The sequence below is a fragment of the Thunnus albacares genome, chromosome 4 (genome assembly GCF_914725855.1).
Source record: "Thunnus albacares chromosome 4, fThuAlb1.1, whole genome shotgun sequence".
NCBI classification, from domain to species: Eukaryota; Metazoa; Chordata; class Actinopteri; order Scombriformes; family Scombridae; genus Thunnus; species Thunnus albacares.
The window spans coordinates 21,619,741-21,636,559 of NC_058109.1; the positions used below are offsets into that span (position 1 = coordinate 21,619,741).

The window sequence follows — 16,819 nt, forward strand, 5'->3', positions numbered from 1 at the left end:
GGGATATCATTGTTAAGATATTTCAAAGGAGGTCTTTCCATGACAACGACCTCACCCAAACGGCTCTCCAGGGGCTGCTGGAGGACATACGCTGTCAGTACTTTCATATTATCATTACAGGATAATAAAAGGTTTGTTTGTCAGAGTATTGTAACAGAAAGTCCAGTTTACAGTACATATTCTCAAAACTGCATCCAAACTAAGTAATTTCAAACGGGCTTCTAATTTGAATGTTTGTCATTCATCACAGACATTTTTTTTTTTTTTTTTTTTTTAGATATGTGACCTTCAGGCCAGACCCTGTAGAGTGACCGTTGTCCATGTGATGCAAATAAAAAATAGAGAGGAAAAAAGTAACATTTCCAATCAAGTTTTTAAAACCTTCAGTATGAAAAAGTATTTAAGACAACAAAATGACGATATAAGTGCTAAAGTTCAATTTCATGGATGCTTCAAGTCTTTCAATGAGACCTTGGGAAACATATTAAAAGTGCATTTTTTTTTCCTTACATATATTTCAATTAGTACCTACAGTACAAGGGGGGAGATCACTGGAGAGATTATGAAGCGTGAAACTTCACAGGCTGTGACAAACCGTTGCAGGAAATAAATGCAACAATTTCCAAAAAAACACTGAAAACACAAGATGAGTCTTTTCTCTTCTTCTCCTCGAGTGTCAGCATATTGTTAAGACCCTCTTAGTTCACCAGATCTCTGGTGTTAAGCGTAAAATAATGAAGTGGGATGTTGCTGTCCTGTCGGCCACGCCGGATGAACTGTCTGAAAATCAGTATTCTTCACTGGCATTGATTCAATTTGAAAGGGACTTCTGAGTTGATCATTTTTTTCTCTTTCTCACATGAATTGTCCAGTCGGAGAAAAAAAAAAAAAAAAAAAAAAAGCTGAAAATGTAAAATGTGTTCTCTTCCTTCGGTTTTTGACTTCTTCATTTCAGATGATACAGGCAGGATTGAAAGTGGTCAGAGTCACTCAGATTCTCACTGCGGAGGTGGAACTGGAGCTGAGGGGTGGAGGGTTTCCCCGGGGAGCGGGGCGGTGGGCTCTGTGAGGGATGAAACAGGGGAAGAGGAGAAAAAAATGTTAAAAATCTGAACAATTCGGAGACATCTGGTTTTAGGATATAAACTCATCTCCCTGTTTAAGGTACTCAGATAGACCTTCTGTTGACACGACACAGAATTTTTAAAAAGATGGCTGAGCATGGCCACTGTCATCAGCACCAGCAAACAGAGAAACAGAGAGAAACCCCACCCACAACCAAAAACAAGAACGAGCCTCCTCTACACAGCCTCTGACTGGCAGCTGCACGTCAATCTGGGCAAGCAGCTGAGGTTTCCCAGCAACATCAGTCCAGCCAGACATGATCATCATCACCTCTGACGTGACTGATCATGTTAGAACTAGAATACCCTGGGAAGAGCATACAGAAGAAGCCAATGAGAGGAAACGCGCTAAGTACCAGGAACTGATGGAGAAGTGCCAGGACTGAGGTTTGAAGATGCACTATGAGCCCTCAATCTATTGGGCGTTATGGGGGAAAAGAAAGAAGAGGGCCATTTAATCCATGAGCGAAATTCACAGTCCTCGTTTTGAGCAAAAAGTATTTTATCAGGAGATAATATGATGCTTCAGCAGTCTGAGTTTGACAGATGGAGTCTTTTTAGTCTTTTTAGTAATAATTCCCTCTGTGTCTTGATGGGCAGCGTTTTCTTGTTCAGCTGCAGTGGAAGGATTGTAACAAAAAAGGGAATTTGACACTAAAAGAGTAACTTTGAAAGATATTGACTTGATTTGATTAATTTGGATGGCTGAAACTTCATATTAGCTCCAAGTAAACTTATAAATACATTTTTTCAAAGAAGGAGGACTGTTGATTTTGGCCTCCATCACTTACATTGAAAATGCATTATGAAGGGATCGTCTAATGGTCAGAATGAACAGGAGGAATGATTACAGCCCAAGAAAAACATGTCAATGTTCATTACGACGCCTGACTATTGTTTTAGGACAGACTTGAAAAACTGTAAACCTATCCTCCTTAAAAATGCTACACTGTGCTTTAACTTTAAACTCACCATGGAGTACAGGAGTAGTGCTGGAGCTGGAGTGCGCAGCCATGGCCGGGCCTGGGGGGCAGGGGGGCGAGGTGTGGGCACTCGCAGGTGGCTGGGACTCAGGAGCCGGGGCAGAAGAGGCTGGAGGTGCAGGGCTGGGGGCCGGCTGCGGTGCTGGTGTGCTGGGAGCTGGCTGAGTTGCAGTCGGGCCTTGGGTTGGCGGGGCTGCTGCAGCCTGGGTGGAATGAGGACCCCCGGCTTGGCTGTGCTGCTGGTGCTGAATCTGCTGGAAGTGCTGCTGGCGAGCTCTCATCTCAGCGTATTTCAACTGCTCCATGTGGAAAGACTGACGGTCAGCCAGCAGCTGCTGCCGCTGGTACTCCAACTGCACAACACACAGAAAAATGTTGAAGGCTTTGCACTCTAATTAGCTTAGCTACTGTCTGTTGATACCACATATCCCAGAATCCCTCACTCACAGCCTCCCTCTCTCTGTCCATGATGGTTTCCAGTTCTTCAAAGTGTCTCAGTTTAATCTCCAGCTTCTTCATTTGGGTCTCCACCAGCAGAGCCACCAGAGATTTGATCTTCCTCTCCTCCACTGCAGCCAGATGCTACGAGCAAAGAAACAGAGAAACTACAGTCAGGGAAAATATGAGAAAAAAAGGTGGAGGATACGGCTGGTTGAGCCCCTGCGATAATTGACTTTACCTTGGCTTTGACAGCTGCAGCAGCTAAAGCGGATGCAGCGGCGGTGGCCAGATTCCCTTCTCCCACATCACGCTCCACTTTAGCCTTCCTTTCTACCTCACTCTCTCCTTCTCTTTGTCCTTCCTCTGTTCCCTCTTTTCCATCCTTCTCCTTCTCTCCATCACCTAAGAGAAAAGAAACAAAGTTGTTGTTTTTTAACCTTTGACCAGAAAACTATTTCCTGTATCTGACATGATGAGATGCCCTTTTCGTACCCATCTCTGACTCAGTTTTGTCTGCCTCCCTCTCTCCTTCAGGTTCTCTTCCTCTCTCTTCTTCTTTCTTTCCGTTTTCTGCCTGCTTCTCCTCTTCCTCAGTGACTCCATCTTTGCTGTCCTGTGTGGAAAGTGACAGCAGACTGAGCGTCACAACAATGCACAAGTAAAAATAATCACTATAAGAAACAGTAACGCAACAAACAGGCACCATACCTTGGCCTCCCTCTTCTCTTCACTTGATTGGCTGTCACTCTTACTTTCATCGCTGCTTTCATCTAGAGGCAAAGAGAGAAAACAAGTCAGAATTTGTTAATTGCTTCATCTGCCTATTTGGGTTTTTCTTCATCCTTTTAAAATTTGTCTGTCCATCCTACCGGGTCTGTCTCCCTCCTCCAGGCCGGTGCCTGCGATGCCACTCCCCTCCAGGCCGTACAGAGGGTCCTGTCGGCCGCTGACCCTCGCTGCCTCCTCCACCCGCCGCACATGAGCCTCAACAAGGGCTGCAGGAACTTCCTCCTTCATACGTGAAAACTCCTCTGAGAAGGTGAGAGAAAGAAGATTTGGGGATGACTAATGAGTAAGGATTTTGGGAGATTGTGGCAGCCATTTAAAGTTTCTATTTGATAGACATTTGTGCCTTTTGTGATACTAGAATAGATTGTTGTGCCCTGCAGGTTTTTTGTCAATTTGTTCATGAAACAAATAATTTACTTTACATGTTTATTTATGATTCAAATTCCTAAATCAACAGCCCCAAAAAAATATTGGGTAGTACCCGGCAATTGTTCTCACTTTGAGCTCTCATCATGGAAAAACATACATTTTGTATTTTAATAACTTTTTAATAATTAATCAAGTGTTGATCACTAACACGGCTGATTAGGGAACCTGCATAGATTTTGTATTCATACTGAAATTCTATCATACCTAATTAAGGCACTAACTATCAGCTCATGCTCTGTGTAGGAACAAACGCGTCGTCTGGACAGTGTGGAAATTCAAAATAAGCTGCTTCTCACCCAGAGCAGATTTGGCTGCAGCTGAGGCCACACGTGGGTCGACTACAGAGGCCAGGAACGCCACTGTGCTCATCACAGGGTTTCCTGCTTGGCTGAAAGGTACCGGCTGGTAGGCCAGTGGTCCCAGTGTCGAGGAGCTGTCCTCCAAGTAGGGGTCTTCAATGGGCAGCCGCAGGAAGTGCAGGATGCACTCATCCTGTGTACGACTGCCCACGTGTTCTGACACCTTGTTCCAGTCGTCCTTGTACATCTCCAAGCCCTAAAGACAGCGAGGGTTACATTAAGCTTCACATTTCTGGGTTATAATTTTCTAGTTTACAAAAGTTATTACTGGCACTGGATTTATGATCTTCGTGCTTATGTTGTTTTATTTTAGGGACTGTTTGTACCTCGAGTAGTAATAGTGTTTCCTGTTCTGTCCACTCCCTCATGGAGCTCGCTGCGCTCTTGCTCTGTGCATTAAAAAAACCCACAACCACTTTGTTATGTTAAATCATCATAAAGTACAACAACACAGGCATTCTGTCATTCATCTTCTTTGACATGTACCTTTGTAGAGCCGGTCTTCTTGCTGTACATGTCAGTCCGCAGCCCAAAGTTCTGCAGATCTGCTGGTTTATCCTTCACTTTATCTGGGAAGGACATCATCTGCTGTGTAGCAGGAGTCTACAGGTACACAATGAGAGGAGGACACATGTAAAATAATACAAAATCTGTGTGTGAGGAGAAGAAACTGAGAAAGAGTCTGTTTGTCTGTGTGTGTACGAGCCTGTGTGTGGACCTGGGATGTTTTGGGCTGGAGGGGCACCAGACTGGATGGAGTGTCTGCCAGAACGTGGAAATGAGAGGTGGGTGGGGGGCCCATGGGCGTGGGCCGGCTCTCAGAGTCCACCTGGTAGTTGATAAGTCCCCACTGCTCCAGGAAAGCGTGGACTCTGCAGGAGAAGAAGCACAGTTTGTTAACAACTACTAGATACACATAGTTTCAACTCTGGATTTTTTTTCAAATCCGTTGCTCACATTCGACCTTCCACATACCTCATGATTGCACACACATCTCCTGCCAGGTTCCTGCGGCAGGCGGTGGAGGTCAGGTACTCCTGAGGGTTCAGTCGGTAGGTGTCAATCATGAAGTTCCTGTATGCCAGGTAACTGCAGAAAGGTGGAGGGGGAGAGAAAACTGAGATATTACAACTGTGACTTGAAAAATGCCTGTGATTGCATTTTTAAATGTGTCAGACAAACATTTAAGATTATATAAAAAACTCTGATATTGTGTTACGTAGTGATCAAATACTTACATCTCAGGGGTTTTGGATTTGTTCTTCCCATTGAAAAACTCTGGCAGGGCTCTGCGCTCAATAGCATGAACACTGAGGGGAAACAATTATGACACTGTGAGGACTCACAGCTGAAATACATCTCAACCTCATTTTTGACTTTATGAGTCACCAGTCATGTGCTATCGAGGGTTTAATTTCAACCAAAACGACACCAGCTGATTTTAAAATTAGGCCTTGTGTTTTTTTCACTTTGCACATGTCTGACCTTTAAGAGCACACTACTGTTCAAGTGTGAAAAAACATATTTAGTTCTTCACTTTATAACCAGACAATTAATGTGGTTTTAATCAGCTTAACTTAGATTTGGACTGATTTATACTCATATCTTATTGTTATTAGTATTAATCATAGTCTTTACTTTCATCCCAGGACATTGCTGCCGCAGTATTACCTTCCCTGTTCTGTGTCATTGTCATGAAAAAGCAGAAATCTAGTTGTGTTTACTGGAATTACTCTCTAATCCCATGACTTACTGTAGTTTATTGTTTACCTGTTGTAGTCAAACCAGGCAGCGTAGCTGGGTATGATTATGTGGTGGGTTTGCTCAGTCACATTGTCCTCGTGAAGGTCCGAGCCTTTCACTGGTTCACCCTTCACACTCGGAGAGCCTTCCTCTTCCTCCTGTTTTAACACACACACACACATATTCACATACATTGTTCTTACTGTTATACTGTATTTTCACACTCTTTCAAAAACTATCTTACCTTTCCGGTTGTTTCCATGGACTCATCCTCTTGCTCATCTGTTCAAATCACAAAAAGTTTACAAATTAGATTCTTATTACTTGGTATTTTAATATTATATTATATGTTATTTTGTCATTTATTATGTCATTTTCTTTTACTGTACCACTGTGGTCAGTCTCATTTACTTTGTATTTTCACCAGTGGTTAAAGGTGACCATGTTAGAGGAGATACAACTACACAAGATGATGCTGTACAGGGTCTCTGTTAAAGAAGCTCACCCATATCTGTTCCTCCCTTGACTGGGGTTGAATCAGAGTCCTTCTTAGTGTTATCTACAAAAAGAAAGAGAAAATGAACATTAAAAAAAATCCCATATACTAATTCAAAAAAGAGATTTCATATGTTGTACATATGTGGAGGTGTGTGCTGCGTACTTGTCTTAGCTGGATTTCCCTCTTCAGATGCTGGGACAGGTGATGCTTCATCCAAGTCCTTACCCAGATCCTCCTGCTCCTCCTCCCTCTGGCCCCGTTTAGATTTGGTGTACGGGGTTGTTGGCCTGTCAAAACACACACAGAGGACATTATTTAATATTTCTGATTCTACAACAGACACCTGAAGCGAAACATTATTCAGTGTGACATCACACACAAAGATGTGACTGCTCACAGACCCTTTTTTGGTGTTCTTCTTCTTGTTCTCCTGAGGTGGAGGGGTGGGTGAGGGTGACGGCGAGCGTTTCCTCTTCTTGGCACTGCCAGGCTTCTTGTCTCTCCGCTCGTCAGGTGTGGTCACCTCGTCTGTCAGGGTCTTGGCTGAGATCCTCTTCCTCTTTGGGCAACCTTCTCCTACTTCATAGTCCTCCTCATTCATCCACTCGTTATACTGGTCCAGGTCTAAAATCCACTTGGCATGGACCTGTGAACAAGGACCATATAATCTTTGCCCAACATCTATCCCAATATATTATTGACGGAACGGCATTGGATCATATTCAGTCAGCAAGACAGCCACCTGAGTCAAATGTCATCAAACAATCCCACAGTTAAACCAGGCAGTGCTTCACACACAAACCTGAAAAACAAAATACTTTTGATATCTCCAAAAACCTCTAGGTTAAATTTAAAAGAGGTACAAATAATGACCTATATGTGAATTTAGATGCCTTCCGAAGAGATTATTATGAAACAGTTTCTCTGAGGTGAAGCCACAGCAGGAAATTTGAAAACATCAGAGGGTGGTATTTTCTGGTCCCTAAATTGGTTTTGTGGCTGAAATACTGTTGTGTTTAGGACACAAATAATGGAAAATAATAAATAAATCTATCTGGGTTAATTGGATGTTTACAATGGTCTATGTTTCAGTAAATATAATTTTACACTGATGTTAATACTGTATGTTAGCTGCATATACTGTAAATGTCAGAGTAGATATGTTATTAACAAGAGAAGAAATTTCATTTAAAATGAAACAAATACTTTTACTATGGTTTAAGATTTAATTATGTCAGTTTGAAGTTATGGTCTGAGGGAGACTTTTCCACTGTGAGTAAACAGAGTGGCACAATGCCTCACTACAAACAAACCCAGTGTGCTCATTATTGTGCGAATACTGCTCAAAACATTTGAATGCTTCAGCGCTCATACTATAATGTCCTAGTGAGTGCTGACCGCCTTGAGCGAGTGTCACTCTGAATACACAATAAGAGTCTCTGACACTGCTTTGAATTTATTGTTTAGCCAAGTGCCACAGTCGGCTCTGTTGCTCCGAGTGCCAATTTGCCACAGCGCTCCATTGTTGGATGTTTTCCATAGATAGAAGATATAAAAAGAGTTATCAATGTCACACTAGGGAGCTTTCAGCTTGGTATACACAGTCCCCTGACAGGTCTATGTAATAAAGAGAAAGGCAAAGACGCATAAAATTAACTTAAATTAACTAAAAGTAACTCATCCTTACAGACTGTAATGGTGTGCAGACGAGAACAAGATCTTTATTTTTTAAATTCCAGTCAAGATGAAAATGGTCTAAAAAATCATGCATATAAAATAATACACAAGGCAACTATAAATCTATAATTTTCCATCTAATGGTGTGACATGCACCCATTAAAAATTGCAGCTTGGATCTGAATATTTTTCTCATTTTTCTCGAGTGTTATTAGCCTCAATAAAGGGCTACAAGTAGATACAAAATATGTGTATGATGTTGTTGAAGAGTGTGGAATTTGTGAAATTAAGCAAAATATTGGAAAAAAGTGTTTTGCATTGTTAAAAATGAGGGAGATAGAAAAGATAACTTTAAAGACTTAAAAAACTTAGGATGGATGACTGAAAAATAGCGAGACAAGTAACAACAAGTGACAACAAAACAAGTTCTGAACTTTACTGACACTGCATGACAAGAAATGAAATACCTTCCTGGGCTTCTCTGGGCTGGGAGGATCCTCCACAGCAGCCTCAATCTCACTGGCTGGGATCCAGGTGTCGTAACTAAAAAAATGAGAGGAGCAAGGTCAAAGGTCAAACCAGGGGAAAGATTACAAGTTTGTGCATGTACAAAGAATTTGGGGAGAGGAATGTGTTACTTAAGCTTGCGGTGTGGGAAACATGTTATGCTTCCACAGTAAATATTAGGCAATAGTTTCCAGTTCAGGTGTAAAATATCATGTGATGTTGTTTATATCTTTCTGCTGTGTAACTGTGCTCCAACCTGTCAGGAAAATATCCCCAGTGGAGCAGCACTTGCTTATCTCTCTTCATCACGGGACGCACCCACTCCTCTGGAGCGAAAAAAAAAAGCAGAAAAGGATATTAGCACAAAGTGAGGTAGTGCAGTAAAATTCACAACAATGGCACAACATTTAAAGCCCCACCTTCCTCCAAGCTGGTGGGAATAGGAACGACGACATGGGAGCTGGAGGCCTTGTCCTCAGTCACTGAGCCCTGCGACAGATAAAATACACAGAATTAACGTAAGATCTGCCAAAGAAAACTGAACATTTAAGAATACTTTTAACATCTAATTAAGGGCCTCAAACGTGGGCAGATTTTCTGTTAAAACTACTGATGATTTTCAGTCTATAATACTGACTGTTAATACAAAACAAAACAAAATAACAAACCTGATGTCTTTTGATGATGTCTTTCAGTTTCCCAAGCAGTTTTGGCTCTATGTCAGGACTCAGGTAGATGACAGGTCTAGTCAGACAGTTGTTCTGAAATGAAGAGATGCAACATGTGTGTTAAAGTGACATTCACAAGTATAAATATGCAAGAAATCAAAATATACATAACGCATAATCTTCATTAAAAATAAGAAGTCTGTCTGTGTTATATGCTGTTGAGTTCTGCATATGAAGAGATCTAGATCATCTTGTAGTGTAACTGCAGGACTGATTAAGTAGGATTACTGGTCAAGTCACATGACCGGGTGCCCTTCATTATTTCTATCTGTGTGGCTCAGGCAGCTTCACAAATATGATGTAACCAGAAGAGACTTATAACCTGCGGAGCTCACAGATGCTCCTTTAGAGCAATAACTGTAATTATAGCAAAATTGTGGGAATGTTGTAATAGTTTGTGGAGTGAAAAGAAAGATATCCTCAGTAAAAAAAAAACAACAACTCTGCTATCAAACCTCACAGAATTAGAAATGAAAACATTTAAAATTGTGATCGACTGCCCAGGTAAGTGTGCAACATGCATATATAAAGAAAAGTATTTTGGTAAACTCACCTGCACTAAGGACTTCTCAATCGTCAAGAACATCTCCACATTTCGGTCCATCCTCGACGGATTCTGGAAGTCAAACCTGCGCCTACCAGGAAATTAGACTGGAGTTACACACGAAACGGCAACAGAGCCAAAATCCAACAGAGCAACTGTAATTCTAGATAATCCTATTTATATCGAATCTGTTTGTTTATCAATGCTGTCCCCTTTCCTAAAACTCATCAAGCCAGCTGGAAAGAAAGTCTTACCATCCTTGGTCACTCTTGAACTTGTAGGCAGCAGCCAGGATGTGACAGAGAGCCCCTCCGGCCTTGAAGTCCAGGAAACACTTCATCTGGAGACATAAAAAAACAAAAACGTTACAGAATGCCTCGGAGGTGAGTAAAGTGATCTGATTTGTGCCTGTGAAAGACATATAGAGGTGGTAAAGGAGGCGTACTGGTAGCTTGGTGAGCGGCGGGTTGCTGACATGTCGACCGAACACCTCCTCCTGGAACTGGAGCAGCTGGACCACCAGACTGGACAGAGATTTGTTGGTGGGGGGCTCGGCCTGGATGTACTGAGAGGACAACAAACACAGAGGGGCAGTCAAAACTCTGAGCCACATAAAAATAAACTACAGTGTGATAAAAGGGGTGCTGTGGTGCTCTGCTATCACCTTTATTACTCAGTAAATCTTTGAAATATCTGTTGAGGGATGAAATAAAACTATCATCATCATTATTATTGGGCCTATTTATAACATGAATGATGCATTTTTGTTTAATCAATGAGTGTGAGCGGCAGCACACCGCTCAGTGTTACTACACACGGGCCATGGCTTCAGTCAGCGTCGCGCGCCACGCAGAGCCAACATCTGGATCTCAGCTGCATTACAGTTAGCCGCTTAGCTACGAGCTACAGCTAGCCTCATGAGCGGCTAAAGTCACCCCCTTTCTGCACAAATGCCCCCTCAGAGGTCTTCTGGATCGTTTGAGCTACAATAACGTGCAGGGATATAGTGCCGCATCTGGCGCAGCTGTCGGCTCAGCATCCTTTTGTATCCCGGCTCGAGTGAATCAAACAGCTGGACGCTCAGCAGCACCCTCCCTCCTCTCTTTGTCACTGCCTCTGCTCAATAGGTTAGTGCCCACATTTCAGCCTGAAAAATGTACGCGTGGTGTGTATGGCGACAAAACATGCGCTCAGTACCTTTTTGTAATTCTTTCCCAGCCAGACGCGCACATTATCAAACTGAGAGACGGTATCAGACGCTTCGAAATATTTTACATTCGGGCCGCCGTCTTTCTTCCGCACCGCCATCTTTGCCTGCAGACAACCAGTCGACGTCGCGTGCCGCCCAGCGGCCGAGGCGCGTCATCACAGCCCCTCCGCGCGGCTGTGAGGACCCTGCAGGACCAGCAGGGGGCGCTGCTGTGTAGAGGATCATGGTTTAACATGCTGCTGCATTACAGCTGCGTGCAGCAGTAAGTATTCATATAATTGAATTGACAGCAAAAGTAATAATACAACATTATTTAAATACTCTATTACAAGTAAAAGTAAGTTAAAATTTAAATACAGAGGCAACAAAATGTACTTAAAGTATCAAAAGTAAAAGTGGGCTAGTACTCATCATGCAGAAGTGCTCCTGTCAGTATTATATTACTGGATCATCATCGTTTTTATTTTTTATTTTTCCAGTTTATTTATATTTTAAAAATATAACAGCATACATAAATCAAAAATACAATTCTTCAAACAATTATTAACACATTATTATTAACAGTTTAAAAAAAGAACAACAAACAAACAAAAACTGTTTTTATTACAGGTTCTTAATTTATTCTTTTTCTCTTCTTTCTTTTCTTCTTCTCTTTCTCCTTTTTATGTGTATTTTGTCTTGGATCATCATTATTGATGTGTTAACATGTGAGGAATTCTTTAATATGGTTTCAGAGGTTCATCATTTTGTGTATTGGTTGCATCTGCAAGCAGTATCACAGCCTCAAGGCCCACACCAGCAGGCTCCAGGACAGCTTTTTCCAACAGGCCACCAGGCTTATCAACAATGGACACTTAACAGCCTGCCTGATGTCACACACACATACATAAGCACATATATTTATACATACATGTATAGATATTTATTCATATATTATATTCAGGACACATTCACACTGCACTTTACATACATACACTGATATGTTTTATACTCTTGTTGTTTACAGTCTTATCTATTACTATCAATTTTACTATTTTAAATATTTCTTTTTTCCTTACTGCAAGGAGCTGAAACCAAAGATTTTTACTGTCTTATACTTGTGTAATGAGATGTAACAATAAAGAACTTGAAGCTTGAAACTTGGTTGTAATCGTTAATTTTCTTCATTAGTATCAATAAAATAAAATAAAAAGATTGATCTACTTTTAACTACTACTTTTACTTTTAACTGCTTTACTGTGTATATTTCTAGTTTTATCTATTATAATATATCATATTTGATAAGGTCATTATATGTTTTGTATGTAAAATATTAATCTGAAAGGTAACTAAAAGTAACTTTAGCTGTTAGATAAATGTAGTGGAATAAATAGTATAAATTTTCCTTCCATAACAAGAATAATGTAGCATAAAACAGAAATATTCAGGTAAAAATACCTCAAAATTGTACTTAGAGGCCTCCCCCTGGGCAAATATGTATTTAAAAGTTTATCTGAAGCTAATATGAAGCTTCAGCCATCCAAACACAGCTCAACAGGGAAACACAAAGAGGGGATTTGATGCTAAAAAGACTGTAAATGTGACAGATATCCACTTGATGTGACTAACTCAGACTGCTGAATCCTCATATAAGCTTCAGATAAACTTTTAAATGCATTTTTGGATAAAATGACTGTGTGGATACACTGTGGAATTTGGTCCCCATTACTTACATTGAAAGCACATTTGAAGGAGATCTTTTAACAGTCAGTATGAACAGCTGAATGATTGAATGATTTGAAAAAAATGTGAACCTATCCTTTAAGTACAGTATTTGAGTAAATGTAATGTTATTTTCCACCACTGGCATGCACATACTTTCTCATTATGAGTGGAGACACAAGAAAAGGGCAGAGAGGGCAAACGCTGGATATAACACCAGAGACGAAGGCACAAGCTGTAAATCTGTTCCAAGCACTCGGGCTCAGCACCAGACCCCCCGGTCATGACTGTTATCATCTGTTCCAAGAAAAAACATACGTATTTAAAAGTGAAAAATAAACAGTTGTTTTGTTCCTCCATGTCCTGACCACTCTTGTAGGATGCTGAAAACTATGAAAAATAATGAGCGATATGTCAAAAAGATTTGTGGTCACACAACAGGTCACTCTTTTAACCAGGTGTTGTCCTAGAATTTGTTGGGTAATGGATGACGTGTGCGAGATATTTCACCCACAGTCACAGAACAACATATTATAGCCAGTGTAATGTTTTCCAAATAAAACCCCACCCAGTTCAGTGTTCATCACTACAGACACTGATATAGATCTTGTGTCATGAGTCAGTCCCGTAGACAGACTGGATGGTTCAATTATCAGAGGATCACGTCGACAGAGATATGAATTTCACTGTAACAGGTGAGCCTGAAAACACAGTGAAGATTACTGTGAGTAGCATCTTTAGCAGCCAAACCACACTCATACTGAGCCACACAAAAGGGAAAATAAAATCAAGTTTTCCATATACAGTAATATATATATATATATATACTTGTTAATACTGTATGTATAATAAGTATCAGTAACATACATATAATAGTGTTTTGAAAGGGATATACAGCAGGTTAAAGTGTCTGTGCTCTATCACTATAATAATGCTACGAGTTTACAGTAACTTTACCAACTTTATATTGTCTTAGTCTCTCTAAAATATAAAATCTACTTATCATCCCCGTATTTGGTCTGTTATCAGTTTCTAGTTTGATATTTAGTTTGGTGTAACGTGGTCAGATCAGGCTGCGTCTTTACACACTCGAAAAACTAATGTCAGAGTCAACAGGTAGTTTGATGTACTGCCAAGCACTGCCAGTGAACACTGTTCTGTAAGTGGCAGCTGAAAGAAGTGTATTGGTTTGGAAATTAAGTATGAAGCAGCCTTCTTAGTGCATTTCAGTGTTCCACTTTATGCTTCCTCACTAAGACTGATTTAGAGGTTGATTAATTGCCAATGTCTTGAAAAGACTACATGAGGTGGCGAAATATAAAATCACCAAAACAAAGTACTTACCTGTAAATCTTGAGGGGGAAAAGGGGAAAAAAACACAATTTCAGATTCTGATTGGCAACACATGACCTCCCCAGCAATTAAATGACCTCCTGTAGTAGGACTTGAGTAAGTGTGCTGCTGAGACACCTGAGAGAGAAAGCAGGCAAAAAGGTTTTTTTTTTTCATGAACAAGTAAATAAAATAGGACCTATATCATCAATTATAATTCATGCAGGACCAGGTTTTGATTCTGTGCATGTATTGTTGTTACTAGAAATTGGGTTTTATATGATCATCATTCATGTGAATCAGGTATCAGCTGAAAATCATGCCTACTATCATCTGATATCTTTTTTGCATCAAGTCTAGGACTATGAAGGTGCTCTCTTTAAAACATGGATTTCACAATTCATGACTGTAGTGTTATTCAGGTATTGTTGCCCACCAGGTGTTGTTTATTAGTTTAAATCTACTTTGATTCATCCAGGAGAGTCCGGGTGTGACGGCAGGAGAGGACAAAGACCAGTGTTCCCAAATTTAACTTCTGGTCACAGGTGTCTTTTGATTTCTGGCTAAATTAAATAATTCCCTCTTCAGCCTATAGAGATGAAAACAGGCAATATGAATGGAAAAAAGGTTTGTTTTGTTTTGGGTTGTTTTCTTTATCATTTTAAAAGTGCTTTTTTGACTGAAAGTGTTTGGGCGATCACCTCATATGTGTGTCACTGTATGAGGGGTGTAAGGATTAAAAAGCTCACGTTCAAATATTTGCTATAGATATTGCCAACAACTGTTATGTAAAACATGTGGATATTGCCTTGCAGGCATTGATTGATTTCCTGAATGAATGAAGCACTTTTTATATTAATGTATGTCAAATGTACATATCTTACTCAATTAATGTTTATATTAGACCAAATTAAATTCCAATTACTGCAAGAAATTAAGGAAATGTCTTCCACAGACTTATTATATCATTATTCCCAACAAAATAATTATACTAACCCTACAATGTATCCTGTAGTGTTATACAGATATTACAGCAAAATTCAAGGCTCCCATGCAGTAAATATAAGTAAAATGTGTACAACCAAAATACCCAAATTCAGGAATTATAGTCATACAAATTAGAAATATTGTATATAACATTGTGTAAAATAAAATAACAATTCTTGTGGTGGTGCAAAACCGGATCATACTGAGTTATAAAGCAATAGAATAAAGACATAGATTTTTTTTATAAAAGTCATACAAAAAGGAAATGCAGAAGACATGAAAGTACAGAAATAACCAAGCAAAATACAGACTGTTCATGTCTCTGACCTTTTCTGTTCCTCATTTAATCAGAGGCTTAAATTAACCTTCATTAACAGAGAATAAGCGTGTGTGTGTGTGTGTGTGTGTGTGTGTGTGTGTGTGTGTGTGTGTGTGTGTGTGTGTGTGGTATGTGAATCTAACATGACCCAGACTAATTTGTGAAAGCCCAGGGACAACATTGAGGAGAGTAGTGCTCCTTGAACTAGTATTCCTCAGACTGTCTGTGTTAGTATTTGCTCATGAGCGTGTGTGCGCATGTGGGTGCATATCTGTGTAACAGTGTGTTTGTGTGTGTGTGGTGCAGCCGTCTGTGCTGAAGGAGAGAGAGTGAAGCCTATTGATTATTTTAATCCTCCTATTTGTGAGTCTGTGATCCTCTCGGCTCAGCCTTCCACTGGGGGATTGCTAATGGGGCTGAACGCTTCCCTCCTCAGCCCTCTCTCCCTGTCCAATTAACTTAACGCTGGAATCTGCGAAGAAGGAGCACTGGGACTCAGAGGAGGGGAGACACTGCTGAGATACAACTGCACCAACACCCCTCAAGTCCAACATCTCCCAAACCTCTCATCTGCACCACATTCAGCAAGAACTTCCTCATCAAGAATAGTATTACCCCTCACCTTTAATTAAAGATCCATCTCCTTGTTTTTATTCTGGTGAAGTGAAATCTCCCTTCAGCCAATGTTTCACTTTCACAGGGTGACTTTGTGGAGGGTAAAAGCAGCAGCAGCAGCAGCAGCAGCAGGCACAGAAACAAGTCTTCTAATAGCAAAGCCAACTTCAAGCTGGTTGCTGTGATCTCAGACATTTCAATTTGTCCAATTTGTATTTGTGTTCAACTCTCGCCTGAAGCTACAAGTCAGTGAACTGAACCTTTGGACTGTGGACTCTTTCATTATGGAGCTGCATTCTTACTCAAACTGATAATAAACCTGAAACACAGGGATGTTGTCAAAGTCACGAGGCGTTTGATGCTACATTTGATCTATCCAACATACTCTGTTATGTTTTATGTTACACCCCAGAGTGCTGAGTTTTTCATATAAGGTGTTTGATATTATGTCTCAGACCTCACTAACATTAAAACCAGACTGTTAAACATGTATTTGTGATGTAATCTGTGGAGCTTCACAAACTCTCTCAACTCCAACAGATCCTGCTCAGTAGGTTGGTAGTCCATCGCTTTGTTCCAGACTGAAATATCTCAACAACTATTGGATGGATTGCCATGAAAGTTTGATGTTGTTTATGGCCTAATACCTGCAAAACTAATGCCATTCTCAACAGCATTTAGTGCTAATTAGCAAATGTTAGCATGCTAACAGGCTAAACCTAAGATGGTGAACATGTTAACCTGCCAAATATCACCGTGTTGGCATTGCCATTATGAGGATGTTAGCATGCTGATGTTAGCGTTTAGCTCAAAGCACCACTGTGCGTACATA

The 16,819-nt window shown here is 40.5% G+C and overlaps 1 protein-coding gene across 4 annotated transcripts; it reads right to left on the minus strand.

The window, feature by feature from the left end:
- Window positions 1-224: 224 nt before the first annotated feature.
- Window positions 225-11,271, minus strand: smarcc2 (SWI/SNF related, matrix associated, actin dependent regulator of chromatin, subfamily c, member 2). 4 transcript variants are annotated; one of them, XM_044348308.1, is made up of 26 exons: window positions 11,021-11,271; window positions 10,269-10,388; window positions 10,078-10,163; window positions 9,833-9,908; window positions 9,220-9,312; window positions 8,971-9,040; window positions 8,808-8,877; window positions 8,512-8,587; window positions 6,769-7,013; window positions 6,530-6,654; window positions 6,374-6,427; window positions 6,113-6,150; window positions 5,896-6,026; window positions 5,364-5,435; window positions 5,101-5,214; window positions 4,832-4,997; window positions 4,612-4,728; window positions 4,452-4,514; window positions 4,063-4,321; window positions 3,418-3,579; window positions 3,257-3,318; window positions 3,041-3,161; window positions 2,787-2,950; window positions 2,555-2,689; window positions 2,097-2,460; window positions 225-1,063 (listed from the first exon to the last, which is right to left on the minus strand). In XM_044348308.1, exons 1-26 carry the CDS (start codon window positions 11,129-11,131, stop codon window positions 999-1,001), a joined length of 3,159 nt encoding a protein of 1,052 aa, XP_044204243.1. In that variant the 5' UTR covers window positions 11,132-11,271; the 3' UTR covers window positions 225-998. The 4 variants fall into 4 exon arrangements, with proteins under 4 accessions (XP_044204243.1, XP_044204242.1, XP_044204244.1 ...); XM_044348307.1 differs by having other exon boundaries at window positions 9,833-9,914; XM_044348309.1 differs by having other exon boundaries at window positions 4,844-4,997; window positions 9,833-9,914; window positions 11,021-11,270.
- Between the last annotated feature and the right edge of the window lie 5,548 nt (window positions 11,272-16,819).